The following is a 14,305-nucleotide window of genomic DNA, read 5'->3' as shown; positions in this document are numbered from 1 at the left end:
GCTTGGAGACCTTCAGTGCAATTTTTAGTAACCCATTCGCAAAGCATTCGTTTAGTCTCTGCAAGAAACTCATTTCCACGCAGTTCATAGACAGTCGGATGAAGGTGACTATAATGAGTGTAAATGATAATTGAAACCCTCAGCTGCCGACAGGTGTTGTTGACATACCTTGATGGGGACAGCTGAAAATGCGTGCCCCGACCGGAACTCGAACCAGGGATCTCCTGCTTACATGGCAGACACTATCCATCTAAGCCAACGAGGACACAGATGAATAGCGCGACTGCGGGGACTTATCCCTTGCACGCTTCCCGTGAGACCCACATCCCCAACTGTCCCAACCGTCCATGCTTCACTGATGATGGAGAAGAATGAATGTATCAGTTTGAGGTAAGGGACCCTGGTCCAGAAACAACAGAGTCGAAAATTATAAGTGAAAATCGTTCTGATACCTCTGACAGCGAGTACATGTACTTGTACTGTTGTTGCCAAGATTATAGGGGAACCGACATTCAGAGGTGGTAATATGGATCAAACAAGAAAAAAATGTCTAGCAAATATGGGCTCTAAAAACCATATCCTAAAATGTGTGAGCACTTGTTGATCTTCACTACTCCAGGACACATTTCTTCTACTGAGCAAGTGTCCGTAGTTCTTAAGGAATGCATCTTGAAGTCCATATTTAATGTGGTGCTACAGAAGAATGCTGAAGATTAGATGGGTGGATCGCATAACTAATGAGGAGGTATTGAACAGAATTGGAGAGAAGAGAAATTTGTGGCACAACTTGACTAGAAGTAGGGATCGGTTGGTAGGGCATACTCTGGGACATCAAGGGATCACCAATTTAGTATTGGAGGGCAGTGTGGAGGGTAAAAATCGTAGATAGAAACCAAGAGATGAATACACTAAACAGATTCAGAAGGATGTAGGTTGCAGTAGGCACTGGGAGATGAAGAAGCTTGCACAGGATAGAGTAGCATGGAGAGCTGCATCAAACCAGTCTCTGGACTGAAGACCACAACAACAACAATTTAATGGACATTTCTTTTTCTTACAGGATGTCAAATTAAACACCTTTCAGCCGTCTAGTTTCTAAACTTATTTTACTTGGCTACCAGTTTCGGTGCTTTACTGCGCCATATGCAGGCCCCTGACGGACGTGTAGGAAGACTGATCGACAGTCGTCAGATGATGGTTGAAGTGATCGCTAATGTAAGCAGAAATCTACTTACATCAGTGGTTAGACACTGGCCTCGCATTCGGGAGGACGACGGTTCAATCCCGCGTCCGGCCATCCTGATTTAGGTTTTCCGTGATTTCCCTAAATCACTCCAGGCAAATGCCGGGATGGTTCCTCTGAAAGGGCACGGCCGACTTCCTTCCCAATCCTTCCCTAATCCGATGAGACCGATGACCACGCTGTCTGGTCTCCTTCCCCAAAACCAACCAACCAACTTACATCAGCATTGATGGCCCCTGTTTCGATCAGAACCGAGGAGGAGTCCTCCTACACGTCGGTCAGGGGCCTGAATATGGCGTAGTAAATCGCCGAAACTGGTAGCCAAATAAAATAAGTCTGAAAACTGGACACATTCTGTATCGAACAGTCGGGTCCCGAAACCATCTCTGAAAAGATGGACATACAGAGACTTTCTTCTCTTGTTTCGGTCCATACTACCTCCTCCAAAAATACGGAAGTGAAAGAGCCTGCATACAAGAGATGTATTTAACAATATCCAAAATGACCAAGTGTCCATAGCTGTTAAGGTACCCATTTTAGAGCGCATGTTTAACAGACATTTTGCTCTTGTTTTGGCACATACTACAGGCTCTGAAAGCTGCCTACCCTGCAATCTTAGCAACAACAATACATGTATTCCATTGTTTGATGTATGAGAACGATTTTCAGTTATAACTTTCGACTCCGTTTCCAGACCAGTGTCACTTATCTCAGTGTGATATATTTACCATCCTCCAACATCATCCCTCAAAACTTGTAACATCATCACAGAATCACCCTGTATTACTATGGAAAGATGGAGAGCATGAAACCTGGTACTAGCTTATAGTTTACTCCTCTCTCGTAGCACCAAGGGACCACTGGGCTTAATGTCCACATTAGATGTACAGATTATTATCGACAATGTCACATGACCTCACTTATGAGAAACCGAGAAGAGATCTACGATTTAATACAGGACGCAGCTCAAAGTCTGGTGTTCAGGGATCACCAGCTCTACTATCCTGGCAGTTGATACTGGAATGGAAGCTGTCATTCGAATACTTTTCAGATCTCGACAACTTCGTCATCACAAGCTAGCGCTCAACACTTCATGTTGTGGAAGCAGATTTATTATTCTACGTTTATTAATCTTTGCTGCCATAGTCTACAGCTAGCTGAAACATTTAGGGTCAGAATTACTCTCTATAGAGAGGATCCTGAACACACTGCAGTTTTTAAAGCTGTGTTTTTTTATCTCGAAACTTCAATTCTTTTAGGTAGCTATAAGCTCAGCAGACAGCTCTCTTATAGATATAATTGTAGTCTGGCAAGTTACTGAGGCCTGATACCGTCCTAATCTGACTTTAGCAATCTTGGCTGATATTGAGCTGACCTCCCGCAAACGTTTTCTGTGTACTGAAAATTTGTCAAAGGATAGAAACATTTTCAGGTATTTTCGGAGTCGCTACACCTACAGGCTGTGCCTGACTTCTTTGAAGGCATCTGGGTGTTCTGCCCCACCAAACATGACCTAAATGGTACCTTTCTACAATCACAGCAGCATACTAAGGCAGAATACATTTTTCGTCGTTGTACACGCTGGGCAGGTCCTTACATAATACTGAATCTAAATGTTTCTTTGTCTTCCGTCATTCTTCTTGTTATTACACAACTGTTTCCCACTTTCACTTTATCTATCAAGTGGAATTATTTTTTTCTCCCTCCTACTGATTTTCCTTTCACTAACCCATTCGAACTTTTTCAGGAGCCCTTCATAACATTTCTCTCGTCCTAGCTCCATCTGTTCGGCTAATCTTCTCCATCTTCCGCCATATCTAGGTACATCAACTACCTTTTTTCGTCTTGAATGAATTTTCATTCTGCACCGGAATGCGCGCTGATTTGACACTTCATGGCAGATAAAATTTATAGGCCGGAATAAGACTCTAACCATTCGCGGGCGGTGCTCTTACCAACTGAGCCAGTCAAGAACGACTCACGATCCGCCCCCAACTTCACCCTTTCTCTCGCGTATCTTACGGGACTTGCACTCTAGGAAGGAAGGACAGTGCAGAGAAATGGCTTAACCGCAGCCTGTGGTATTACTTACGGAATTAATTTATACTGTCTGACTCGTGTAGCTCAGTCGGTAGAGAACTTGCTTGTGAAAGACAAAGGTCCCCCAGTCAGGCACACAGTTGTGTTTTTCGTCTTTCCTCCTCCTCATCCACATTCGTGCGCCATACAAACACGCTCGAAGCTCGGCATGTGACGAGTCTTTTCCAATTGTCTGCTCAGTTCTCCGCCTTCGTATTTCTGTTCAGTGTTTGCTCAGCCACTGCAATTCTGATTTTTATTTTTTGTGCGCGTTGTGTGAAATTTGAATGTTTTCCGTGTGCATCTTGCTTATTTCAGATATCGCTCTCCCTCTAACGGAACACATTTGCAATTGTACGCACTTGTAACGGGACTTCCTCCTCTAGCATTACTTTTTCTCAACAATAGTTGTCGATACCAGCACTATTTTTCGAATTTTGGATAGATCAGTATTATCTCAGTTGCTTTTCTGAAAACGTTCATATAATTTGAACACAGTATATTATATTTCAAGCTAAAAGTTATGGAAAGGATTCGCTGTATAAAATGTTTTAGTCTCGATGTTATAGTCTATAAGTACTAGTTCTGAATGTATACTTAAAATTATTTTTTTTTGAAACATTTGAAATTACGAAGTACTGGGGCACTTAATATTTCTGTTATTAATTACGCACTACAGTGCTGGTTACTATGTTTATTTCTGGATTCAATTACGAAGTAATAATCGAATGTAATAATGTAACAGAAACTAGCAGATCTTCATTTGTTTAAAAAAAATTGTCAACCCTTTGGAATGTGGTTATTTCCGCAGAGTGTGGTACTCTTAAGGGTACCTATGGTGTGATCGGACGTATTTTTGTATTTTGTGTGAACAATGTAACTTCGGCTTTGGTAATGTGAAAAAGCAAAAGACTGTACTAAAATGTGAGAAAATCCATTAAAGTAAAAACAAAAACTATGCGACAACAATCTTAAAATTTATTTAGATCAATCCGACCGTGAGGACCTGAAATGCGAAATTTTCAGCTTCAAGAATCAGACCCCTAGACGAGAAGCACTGGAGCCAACTCTACATGAAAAGCTAACTAAACTAGAGAGTTTATTGCAATATTCGCGCCTGTCAAATCTTCATACAAGGCTAATATGGATTCTAGATGGAATTAGGAAGAAGGGGAAAGATTACACACTGCATCAATTAATTTTCGTATTACACCCTCTACAGTGTCATGAAACACAGCATCGTCGGAGCCATCAATTCAGACAGTTGGTTATTTCGCCCACCGATTGCTACATTGTAACAGCAATATCGTCCAATTTACTTGAATGAATAATGGGCTAATGACTTATGGATGAATGAATGATGGCTGGATGAATAATGAGTGAATGGATGATGGATGAATAAATGATTGATCAATGAATGATGGGTGAATATATGAAGGATGAATGAGTGATGAATGAATTAATGATGGATGAATGAATGGATGATGCAGTGAGGATTCAATGATGAATGAATGAGCTATTGATGAATTAGTGATGATAAATGATAGTTGATGAATTTCAGACTTTATGGTGATTTTCAACTGGTGTCAACTCTACATGAAAAGCTAAGTAAAGTGGAAAGTTTATTGTAATATTCGCTCCTCTCAAATCTTCATAAATGACTAATATGGACTCTAGATGGAATTAGGAAGAAGGGGGGAGATTACACACTGCGTCAATTAATTTTTGTATTACACCCTCTACAGCGGCATGAAACACAGCATTGTTGGAGCCATCAATTCATACAGTTGGTTATTTCGCCCAACAATCACTACTTTGTAACAGCAATATCGTGCATTCAACTTGAATGAATAATGGGCTAATGACTTATGGATGAATTAATGATGGATGGATGAATAATGAGTGAATGGATGATGGATGAATAATGAATGAATCGATGATGGATGAATAATGAGTGAATGGATGATGGATGATTAAATGATTGATCAATGAATGATGGGTGAATATATTAAGGATGAATGAGTGATGAATGAATTAATGATTGATGAATGGATGATGAAGTGAGGAATCAATGGTGAATGAATGAACAGTCGATGAATTAGTGGTGATGAATGATGGTCGATGAATTTCAGTCTTTATGGTGATTCTCAACTGGTGCCAACTCTACATGAAAAGCTAAGTAAACTAGAAAGTTTATTGTAATATTCAGTCCTCTCAAATCTTCATAAAAGACTAATATGAACTCTAGATGAAATTAGGAAGAAGGGGGGAGATTACACACTGCATTAATTAATTTTTGTATTATACCCTCTACAGCATCATGAAACACAGCATCGTTGGAGCCATCAATTCATACAGTTGGTTATTTCACCCCACGATCGCTGCTTTGTAACAGGAACATCGTGCCTTCAACTTGAATGAATAATGGGATAATGACTTATGGATGAATTAATGATGGATGGATGAATACTAAGTGAATGGATGATGGATGAATAATGAGTGAATGGATGATGGATGAATAAATGATTGATCAATGAATGATGGGTGAATATATGAAGGATTAACGAGTGATGAATGAATTAATTATGGATGTTTGGATGAGGCAGTGAGCAATCAATGATGTATGAATGAACAGTTGATGGATTAATGATGATGAATGATGGTTGGTAAATTTCACTCTTTATGGTGGTATTCGTAATATCCGCCAACACAGCAGGATTTAGCCCACGGACTGGTGACCAGACGTGCCTGGCACTGGTCGTGTCGTACCTTCGACAGTGTAGTTGACTTCGATCTCCTGCAGACTGCCCGGCAGGGCGTAGGTGGCGGTCCAGACGCCCTGGTCCAGCGTGGTGACGGTGTGCTGGCAGAAGCCGGAGCTCACGCTGACAGTATGTCCCAGGGGGTCGCGCAGCATGCAGTACACGCTGTCCTCGCTGCCCACCTGGATGGCCGACACGTCGCCAAACGGCAGCTGCATCGTCACCGGCGACGGCTTGCTCGGCGCGTCTGCGAACCGAGCGCAGGCGTTATCCAACGAAACTCTGCAGCACATCACACTAAAATGTTCAAATGGGTGTGAAGTACTAAGGTAAAAGACCGCTGAGGTCTTCGGCCCCTAGACTTACCCACTATTTAAAGTAACTTGTGCTAAGAACAACACACACACCCATGCCGGAGGGAGGACTCGAAACTCTAAAAATAACCTTATCGGCATGCTATCTGGACCAGAAGACTCCCTTTATTAAATGCTTTAAACTGCTTCGCTACACCGATGATATCTACTTCCAAGTTAGACATCGGTATTTGTTCTTGATTCGAAATCAAAGAAACCACATAGTTGCATCTCAAGGGATATAAAGGATTACTTGGGATTACTCCCCTTTTAATCTGAAGCATGATATCCAGCATGCCGATATGGAATCTGGGATACTGCAGCACTGATTATTTTTTAAGGTGGATTTGATCTGAGTGCTGCAGACACGAAAGAAACAGTACCTGAATGTAAATGAATTTCAATATTTCATTTCATTTGCTGTTGATATTTTATATTTTGTTACGCACTTGTGGGTAGGTGTATGGATGTTGAACTAATATTGTTTATCAAACTACACACTTTGATTGAACGCACGCCAAGAAATGGCTGTGCACATTACTCTTTGATAATATTCTTCTCGGGTGTGCAGCCGGATCATAACTTCATCTTGACACAATATTTCCGCGGTCCAATTCAATGACAAATATTTTGAACAAACTGACGGAGTGGCTATGGGGAGCCCATTGTCCCCAATAGTCGCCAATCTTTTTATGGAAGATTTTGAGGACATGGCGCTGAAGACGGGGTCTTTAAAAACAACCTGCTTCTGGAGGTGCGTCGACGATACGTTTATGGTGTGGTCTCATGGGAGAGAAGCTCTTGACCGCCTCCTAGATCATTTTAATTCCCTGAATCCTAGCATCGAGTTTACCATGGAGGTGGAAGGTGATGGAAAGCTTCCGTTTCTGGATGTTATGGTGTACAGAAAGGATGATGGGACACAGTGTCTATCGAAAGCCTACGCACACGGACCGTTACCTGCATGCTTCTAGCTGTCATCCATCGTTCCAGCGTACAGGAGTCCTGCGGACGTTGGCGAGAAGAGCTTATGCCATTTCAGATGGAGAAAGCTTGACACAAGAATTGGACCATCTTAAGGTTGTGTACAAGCAGCATGGCTATACAGACAAACAGATCCGTCGTGCTTTCCAGTTTGGTTGGTTGGTTGGTTTGTGCGATTAAAGGGACCAGACTGCAACGGTCATCGGTCCCTTTGTCCAAAGAAATTAAAACCCCCAAAGAGAATAAAAATGAACAGCAGGAAAGACGTCAGACGACACGGGACAAGAAATACGCCGACAGAGATCAGACAAAACAAATTAAAATCACACAGAGAAAAAAAAGAAAAGCCAACCACCGAGAACACATTAAAAAACTGAGTTTAAAACCGTAGGCCAAAGGTCAGAATCAACACAAAACAATAAAATAAAACACAAACACTCAGATTAAATGATAACAACCCCCTGGCCGAATAAAACGTAAAACTAAGCCAGCCATAGCAGTGTCATCAGATAAAAGGGCAGAGAGCGTGCCAGGCAGTGCGAACGTCTGCCTGAGCACAGCTAAAAGCGGACACTCCAATAAAATGTGCACCACAGATAAAACGGAGCCACAGCGACACAGAGGTGGGTCCTCACGGCGCAATAAGTGGCCGTGTGTCAGCCGAGTGTGCCCAATGTGCAGCCGGCAGAGGACAACAGACTCCTGGCGGGAGACCCGAATGGACAACCGCCACACAGTCGTCGATGCCTTGATACGACGGAGTGTGTTTGGTACGGGCAGGTTGCGCCATTCAGCGTCCCATAAATCGAAAATTTTGCGGCGTAATAGTGCCCGCAAATCAGTCGCCGGGAGGCCAATCTCCAGAGGTGGTTGACTGGTGGCCGAAACGCCAGGCGGTCAACATTCTCATTGCCGGGGATCCCAACATGGCCTGGGGTCCAAACAAAGACCACAGAGCGGCCGCAACGGTCAAGAGTATACAGGGACTCCTGGATAGCCATCACCAGACGAGAACGAGGGAAACGCTGGTCGAGAGCTCGTAAACCGCTCAGGGAATCGCTACAGATCACGAAGGACTCACCTGAGCAGGAGCGGATATACACTAGGGCTCGAAAGATGGCGACCAGCTCAGCAGTGTAAACGCTGCAGCCAGCCGGCAATGAACGTTGTTCGGAATGGTCCCCTAGAGTTAGCGCATACCCGACACGACCAGCAACCATCGAACCGTCAGTGTAGACAACGCCAGAGCCCTGATACGTAGCTAAGATGGAATAAAAGCGGCGGCGGAAGGCCTCCGGAGGGATTGAGTCCTTTGGGCCCTGTGCCAATTCGAGCTGAAGGCAAGGGCGAGGCACACACCACGGCGGCGTATTCAGAGGGGCCCGGAAAGGAGGTGGAACAGGGAAAACCCCTTGCCCGGAGAGAAGCTCTCGGACGCGGACCGCGATCGTATAACCAGCCCTGGGCCTGCGCTCTGGAAGATGGACGTGCGACTGTGGGAATAGGAGCCGATAGTTAGGATGCTCAGGCAAGCTGAAAACATGGGCAGCATAATAAGCCAGCAAACGTTGGCGGCGTAATCGCAGTGGAGGGACACCCGCCTCCACAAGTATGCTGTCCACTGGGCAGGTGCGGAAGGCACCAGTGGCAAGGCGTATCCCGATATGGAGGATTGGGTCCAGCACCCGCAACGCAGATGGGGATGCTGAGCCATAAGCCAGGCTCCCATAATCCAGACGAGACTGGATTAACGCCTGGTAGAGCCGTAACAGGGTAGATCGGTCGGCGCCCCAGCGGGTGTGGCTCAAGCATCTCAGAGCATTTAGATGCCGCCAACATGCCTGTTTAAGCTGCCGAATGTGAGGCAGCCAAGTCAGCCGGGCATCAAAAACTACACCCAAAAACCTGTGGGTCTCCACCACAGCAAGGAGTTCGTCGGCAAGATAAAGCCGCGGCTCAGGATGGACTGTTCGGCGCCGGCAGAAATGCATAACACGGGTCTTGGCAGCCGAAAACTGAAAACCATGCGCTACAGCCCAAGACTGCGCCTTGCGGATAGCGCCCTGTAGCTGACGTTCAACACCTGCAATGCCAGTAGAGCTGTAATAAAGGCAGAAGTCGTCAGCATACAGGGAAGCGGAGACAGAATTCCCCACCGCCGCAGCGAGCCCGTTAATGGCTATTAAAAACAGGCGGACACTTAAAACAGAACCCTGTGGCACACCGTTCTCCTGGACGTGGGAGGAACTATATGATGCCGCGACTTGCACGCGGAAGTTACGATACGACAGAAAATTGCGGATAAAAAGCGGCAGAGGACCCCGAAGACCCCATCCATGAAGCGTAGAAGGGATGTGATGACGCCATGTCGTATCCTACGCCTTTCGCATGTCGAAAAAGACAGCGACCAGGTGCTGACGGCGGGCAAAGGCAGTACGGATGGCCGACTCCAGGCTCACCAGATTGTCGGTGGCGGAGCGGCCTTTACGGAACCCACCCTGAGACGGAGCCAGAAGGCCCCGAGACTCCAATACCCAATTCAAGCGCTGGCTCACCATCCGTTCAAGCAACTTGCAAAGAACGTTGGTGAGGCTAATGGGACGGTAGCTGTCCACCTCCAGAGGGTTCTTTCCAGGTTTCAAAACGGGGATGACAATGCTTTCCCGCCATTGCGACGGAAACTCACCCTCGACCCAAAGACGGTTGTAAATATCGAGGAGGCGCCGCTGGCAGTCCACTGAAAGGTGTTTCAGCATCTGACAGTGGATGCCATCGGGCCCAGGAGCGGTGTCAGGGCAAGCGGCTAGGGCACTGCGAAATTCCCACTCACTGAATGGAGCATTCTAAGATTCTGGGTTGTGGGTGCGAAACGAAAGGCTCCGACGTTCCATCCGCTCTTTAATGGAGCGGAAGGCCAGTGGGTAATTGGCAGAAGCGGAACTTAGAGCAAAATGCTCTGCCAAGCTGTTGGCAACTTCGTCGGAGTCTGTACAAACTGCTCCATTCAGTGAGAGCGCAGGGACACTGACAGGGGTCCGATAGCCATAGAGGCGTCGGATCTTGGCCCAGACCTGCGATGGAGAGACATGGAGGCCAATGGTGGACACATACCGCTCCCAGCACTCCCGCTTGCTTTGGCGGATAAGGCGGCGGGCCCGCACATGCAGCCGTTTGAAGGTGATGAGGTGTTCAATGCAGGGATGTCGCTTGTGACGCTGTAGCGCCCGCCGGCGATCTTTAATCGCTGCAGCGATCTCAGGCGACCACCAAGGCACAGTCCGCCGCCGAGGGGACCCAGAGGAACGGGGAATGGCAGATTCGGCGGCAGTAACGATGCCGGTGGTGACCGATTGAACCACCGCATCAATGTCATCATTAGAGAGAGGCTCAATAGCGGCAGTGGAGGAGAACAAGTCCTAGTCAGCCCTATACATAGCCCATCTGCTAGGGCGCCCAGAAGAGTGACGCTGTGGTAGTGACAGAAAGATCGGAAAGTGGTCACTACCACACAGGTCGTCATGCACACTCCATTGGACAGACAGTAAGAGGCTAGGGCTACAGATCGAAAGGTCAATGGTGGAGTATGTACCATGCGCCACACTGAAGTGTGTGAAGGCACCATCATTTAAAATCGAGAGATCGAGCTGTGACAATAAATGCTCAACGGTGGCGCCTCGACCTGTTGCCACTGACCCACCCCACAGAGGGTTATGGGCGTTGAAGTCGCCCAATAGCAAGAAAGGTGGCGGCAATTGGGCTATCAGCGCAGCCAGGACAGGCTGCGAGACATCACCATCCAGTGGAAGGTAAAGACTGCAGACGGTAACAGCCCGTGGCGTCCACACCCGAACAGCGACAGCCTCTGAAGGTGTTTGGAGAGGGACAGACTGTGAAGGACATAGAGGCAGACGCCACCAGACACCCTTTCATATGCTGCCCGGTTCTTATAATAACCCCGACAGCCACGGAGGGCGGGGGTTCGCATTGCTGGAAACCAAGTTTCCTGAAGAACAATGCAGAAGAAAGGGTGAAGGCTGATAAGTTGGCGGAGCTCAGCTAGATGGTGGAAGAAACCGCTGCAGTTCCTCTGGAGGATGGTATTGTCCATGGCGGAGAAAGGCGTGACGGGACTGGGAAGGCAGATTACGCCGCGGGGTCACCTGCTGCCTCCGATGGAGCACCCGTGCAAGTGCTATCCATTGCGTCTGAGGGACCGGCGAGATCGAGGTCCTCAGCAGACGCAAGGATCTCCACCTCATCCTCAGACACAGAGCTTTTAGGTAGCAGTGGAGTAGGTGCCACTGCAGGTGCTTTGGTCTTACGGGTCTTCAAAGTCGTTTTCTCTCGCTGTTCCTTTGGTTGCCGTTGTTGAGAGGGCTTATTGGAGTCAGTCTCCGGGACCGAAGAGGATCACGAAGCCCGTCGACCAGCGACCTATGGCTTCTTCAGCCACTGGTTGGTGTCTGCTGTGCCGCTGGTAGGAACCTGGGAAGGGAGTGACCCAAGGGATCCCTTCCGAGCGAGAGAAGCCGAAGAAGACTTACGCTTCTCCGGCTTAGAAGTGGGGACTGGTGTCCCCAGTGGTTTAGTGGGTGCTGCTCCCGAAGTAGATGGTGTGGGAGCAACAGCGAGAGAAGGGGCCCCCATCGTCAAGGGGGCAGGTGAGGTCCTCTGACTCTGAGAGCTGACTGTATGTCTTGCAGCTGAAGGAGCTGGAGCAGGAGTGACAGTGGAGGCATAAGATGACATCATGCGCACGGGATGTAGCCGTTCAAATTTCCGCTTAGCCTCAGTGTAGGTCAGTCGGTCCAGGGTCTTATATTCCATGATTTTGCGTTCTTTCTGTAAGATACTGCAGTCCGGCGAGCAAGGGGAATGAGGCTCTCCACAGTTGACACAGACGGGAGGCGGAACACATGGAGTATCAGGATGAGATGGGCGTCCACAATCTCGACATGTGAGGCTAGAAGTACAGCGAGAGACATGTGACCGAACTTCCAGCACTTAAAGCACCGCATCGGGGGAGGGATATAGGGTTTGACGTCACATCGGTAGACCATCACCTTGACCTTCTCTGGTAATGTATCACCTTCGAAGGCCAAGATGAAGGCACCGGACCCCGATGAACGCGCCGGACGAAAAGTACACCTCGGCGCTCTAAATTGGCGCGCAGCTCGTCATCAGACTGCAAAAGTAGGTCCCGATGGAAAATAATACCCTGGACCATATTTAAACTCTTATGTGGGGTGATGGTAACGTTAACATCCCCCAACTTGTCACAAGCAAGTAACCTGCGTGACTGGGCAGAGGATGCCGTTTTTATCAAAACTGACCCAGAGCGCATTTTGGACAAGCCCTCCACCTCACCAAACTTGTCCTCTAAATGCTCTACAAAGAACTGAGGCTTTACGGATAGAAACGAGTCACCATCAGCTCTGGTACAGACGAGATACCTGGGCGAATACACGTCACTGTCAGTCATTGCCTTTCGTTCCTCCCATGGTGTGGCCAGGGATGGGAACGATTTGGGGTCATAAACGTTAGCTTTAAAATGAGCCCTCGAACGCTTAGAGACTGCTGGTGGCTGGCTGCCAGCGAGAGATGATGTACCACGCTTCATTGCGGGTCATCTGCCCTGATGCCACCTACTCCGACCAAGGGCCCTCCCCACGGGCGCCACCCAGCCGCAGCAACAGCCACCTGGCAGGATGGCCATTGCCGGGAGTCCCGATGCCCCAGGGAGATGGGCATCTACTCCTTGGCATACGTGGGGAGTTAACGGCGCAGGCATCAGTAGAGCGATCCCTGTGTTGTCAGGGGGCTACAACCAACGGGGTACATGGCGGCCCCACCACAACAGACTGGCTACCGTGCTGGATCTTAGGTGCAAAAATGTCCAAGGTCGTCGTCGCAGTTAAAAGCAACACTGCAGAGTGCAGCGTGGTGCCCGCATCTCGTGGTCGTGCGGTAGCGTTCTCGCTTCCCACGCCCGGGTTCCCGGGTTCCATTCCCGGCGGGGTCAGGGATTTTCTCTGCCTCGTGATGGCTGGGTGTTGTGTGCTGTCCTTAGGTTAGTTAGGTTTAAGTAGTTCTAAGTTCTAGGGGACTGATGACCATAGATGTTAAGTCCCATAGTGCTCAGAGCCATTTGAACCATTTTTTTTTTTGTAGCGTGGTAATCGCACCCAGGGACGTATCCACGCCCAAGAGATGGAAAACGAGCGGGACACCATTGCAACGACGAAAAAGCCGGCTAAAGGTCTCAATGCACGACGGATACAGTGCACCATGTAAGGCGCCCTTCCCCAATTGGCTCGCTCTGGGGAATAATTTAGAAAGATGGAGGTCAAACCCGAGAGGGGACCATCACGTAAGGTCGAAACATTTGAGACTCCTTTTAGTCGCCTCTTACGACAGTTTTCCTCCAACAGGCAAGATTAGAGCGCTTCTTGGCTCTGTTAAGGATGACTTGGGTTTGAGGAAGCCCGCTGTGTACAAGATACCTTGCCATTGTGGGAAGGCTTGTATTGGTCAGACAATCCGGACCGATGTGTTGAGCACCAGTGGCACACACGGTTGCTTCAACCGGAGAAAGCTGCAGTGACGGAGCACTGTCTCACCGAGGGACGTAGAATGCTGTAGGACGAGACACAAATTGTTGCCCCTGCATCTCGCTATTGGGACTGTGTTTTAGAAGAATCTATAGAGACTCGTTTATCTGATAATCTTATTAATAGAGACAGGGGTTATCTTTTAAGTAAGACTTGGAACCTGCTGTTATTAGACATTAAAAAACAACAGTCTGTGTTTCGATCGTCGGAATAAAATTTTTTAAATTTTTGATAGCGATATCTCGATTTCGTCTGTTTCCACCACTGGCGGCG

General features: G+C 47.5%; 1 protein-coding gene across 1 annotated transcript in view; it reads right to left on the bottom strand.

Moving 5' to 3' along the window:
- LOC124606960 overlaps positions 1-14,305 on the bottom strand; it is a 197,208-nt gene that overhangs the window by 61,935 nt on the left and 120,968 nt on the right. The window contains exon 4 of the mRNA XM_047139098.1: positions 6,092-6,331. Coding sequence (XP_046995054.1) covers positions 6,092-6,331 — 240 coding nt within the window. The remainder of the gene's footprint in view (positions 1-6,091; positions 6,332-14,305) is intronic.

Source organism: Schistocerca americana, chromosome 3 (assembly GCF_021461395.2).
Source record: "Schistocerca americana isolate TAMUIC-IGC-003095 chromosome 3, iqSchAmer2.1, whole genome shotgun sequence".
Classification (NCBI taxonomy): Eukaryota; Metazoa; Arthropoda; class Insecta; order Orthoptera; family Acrididae; genus Schistocerca; species Schistocerca americana.
Note: the sequence above shows the minus strand (reverse complement) of the source record. Positions and strands in the feature narration are given on the sequence as shown.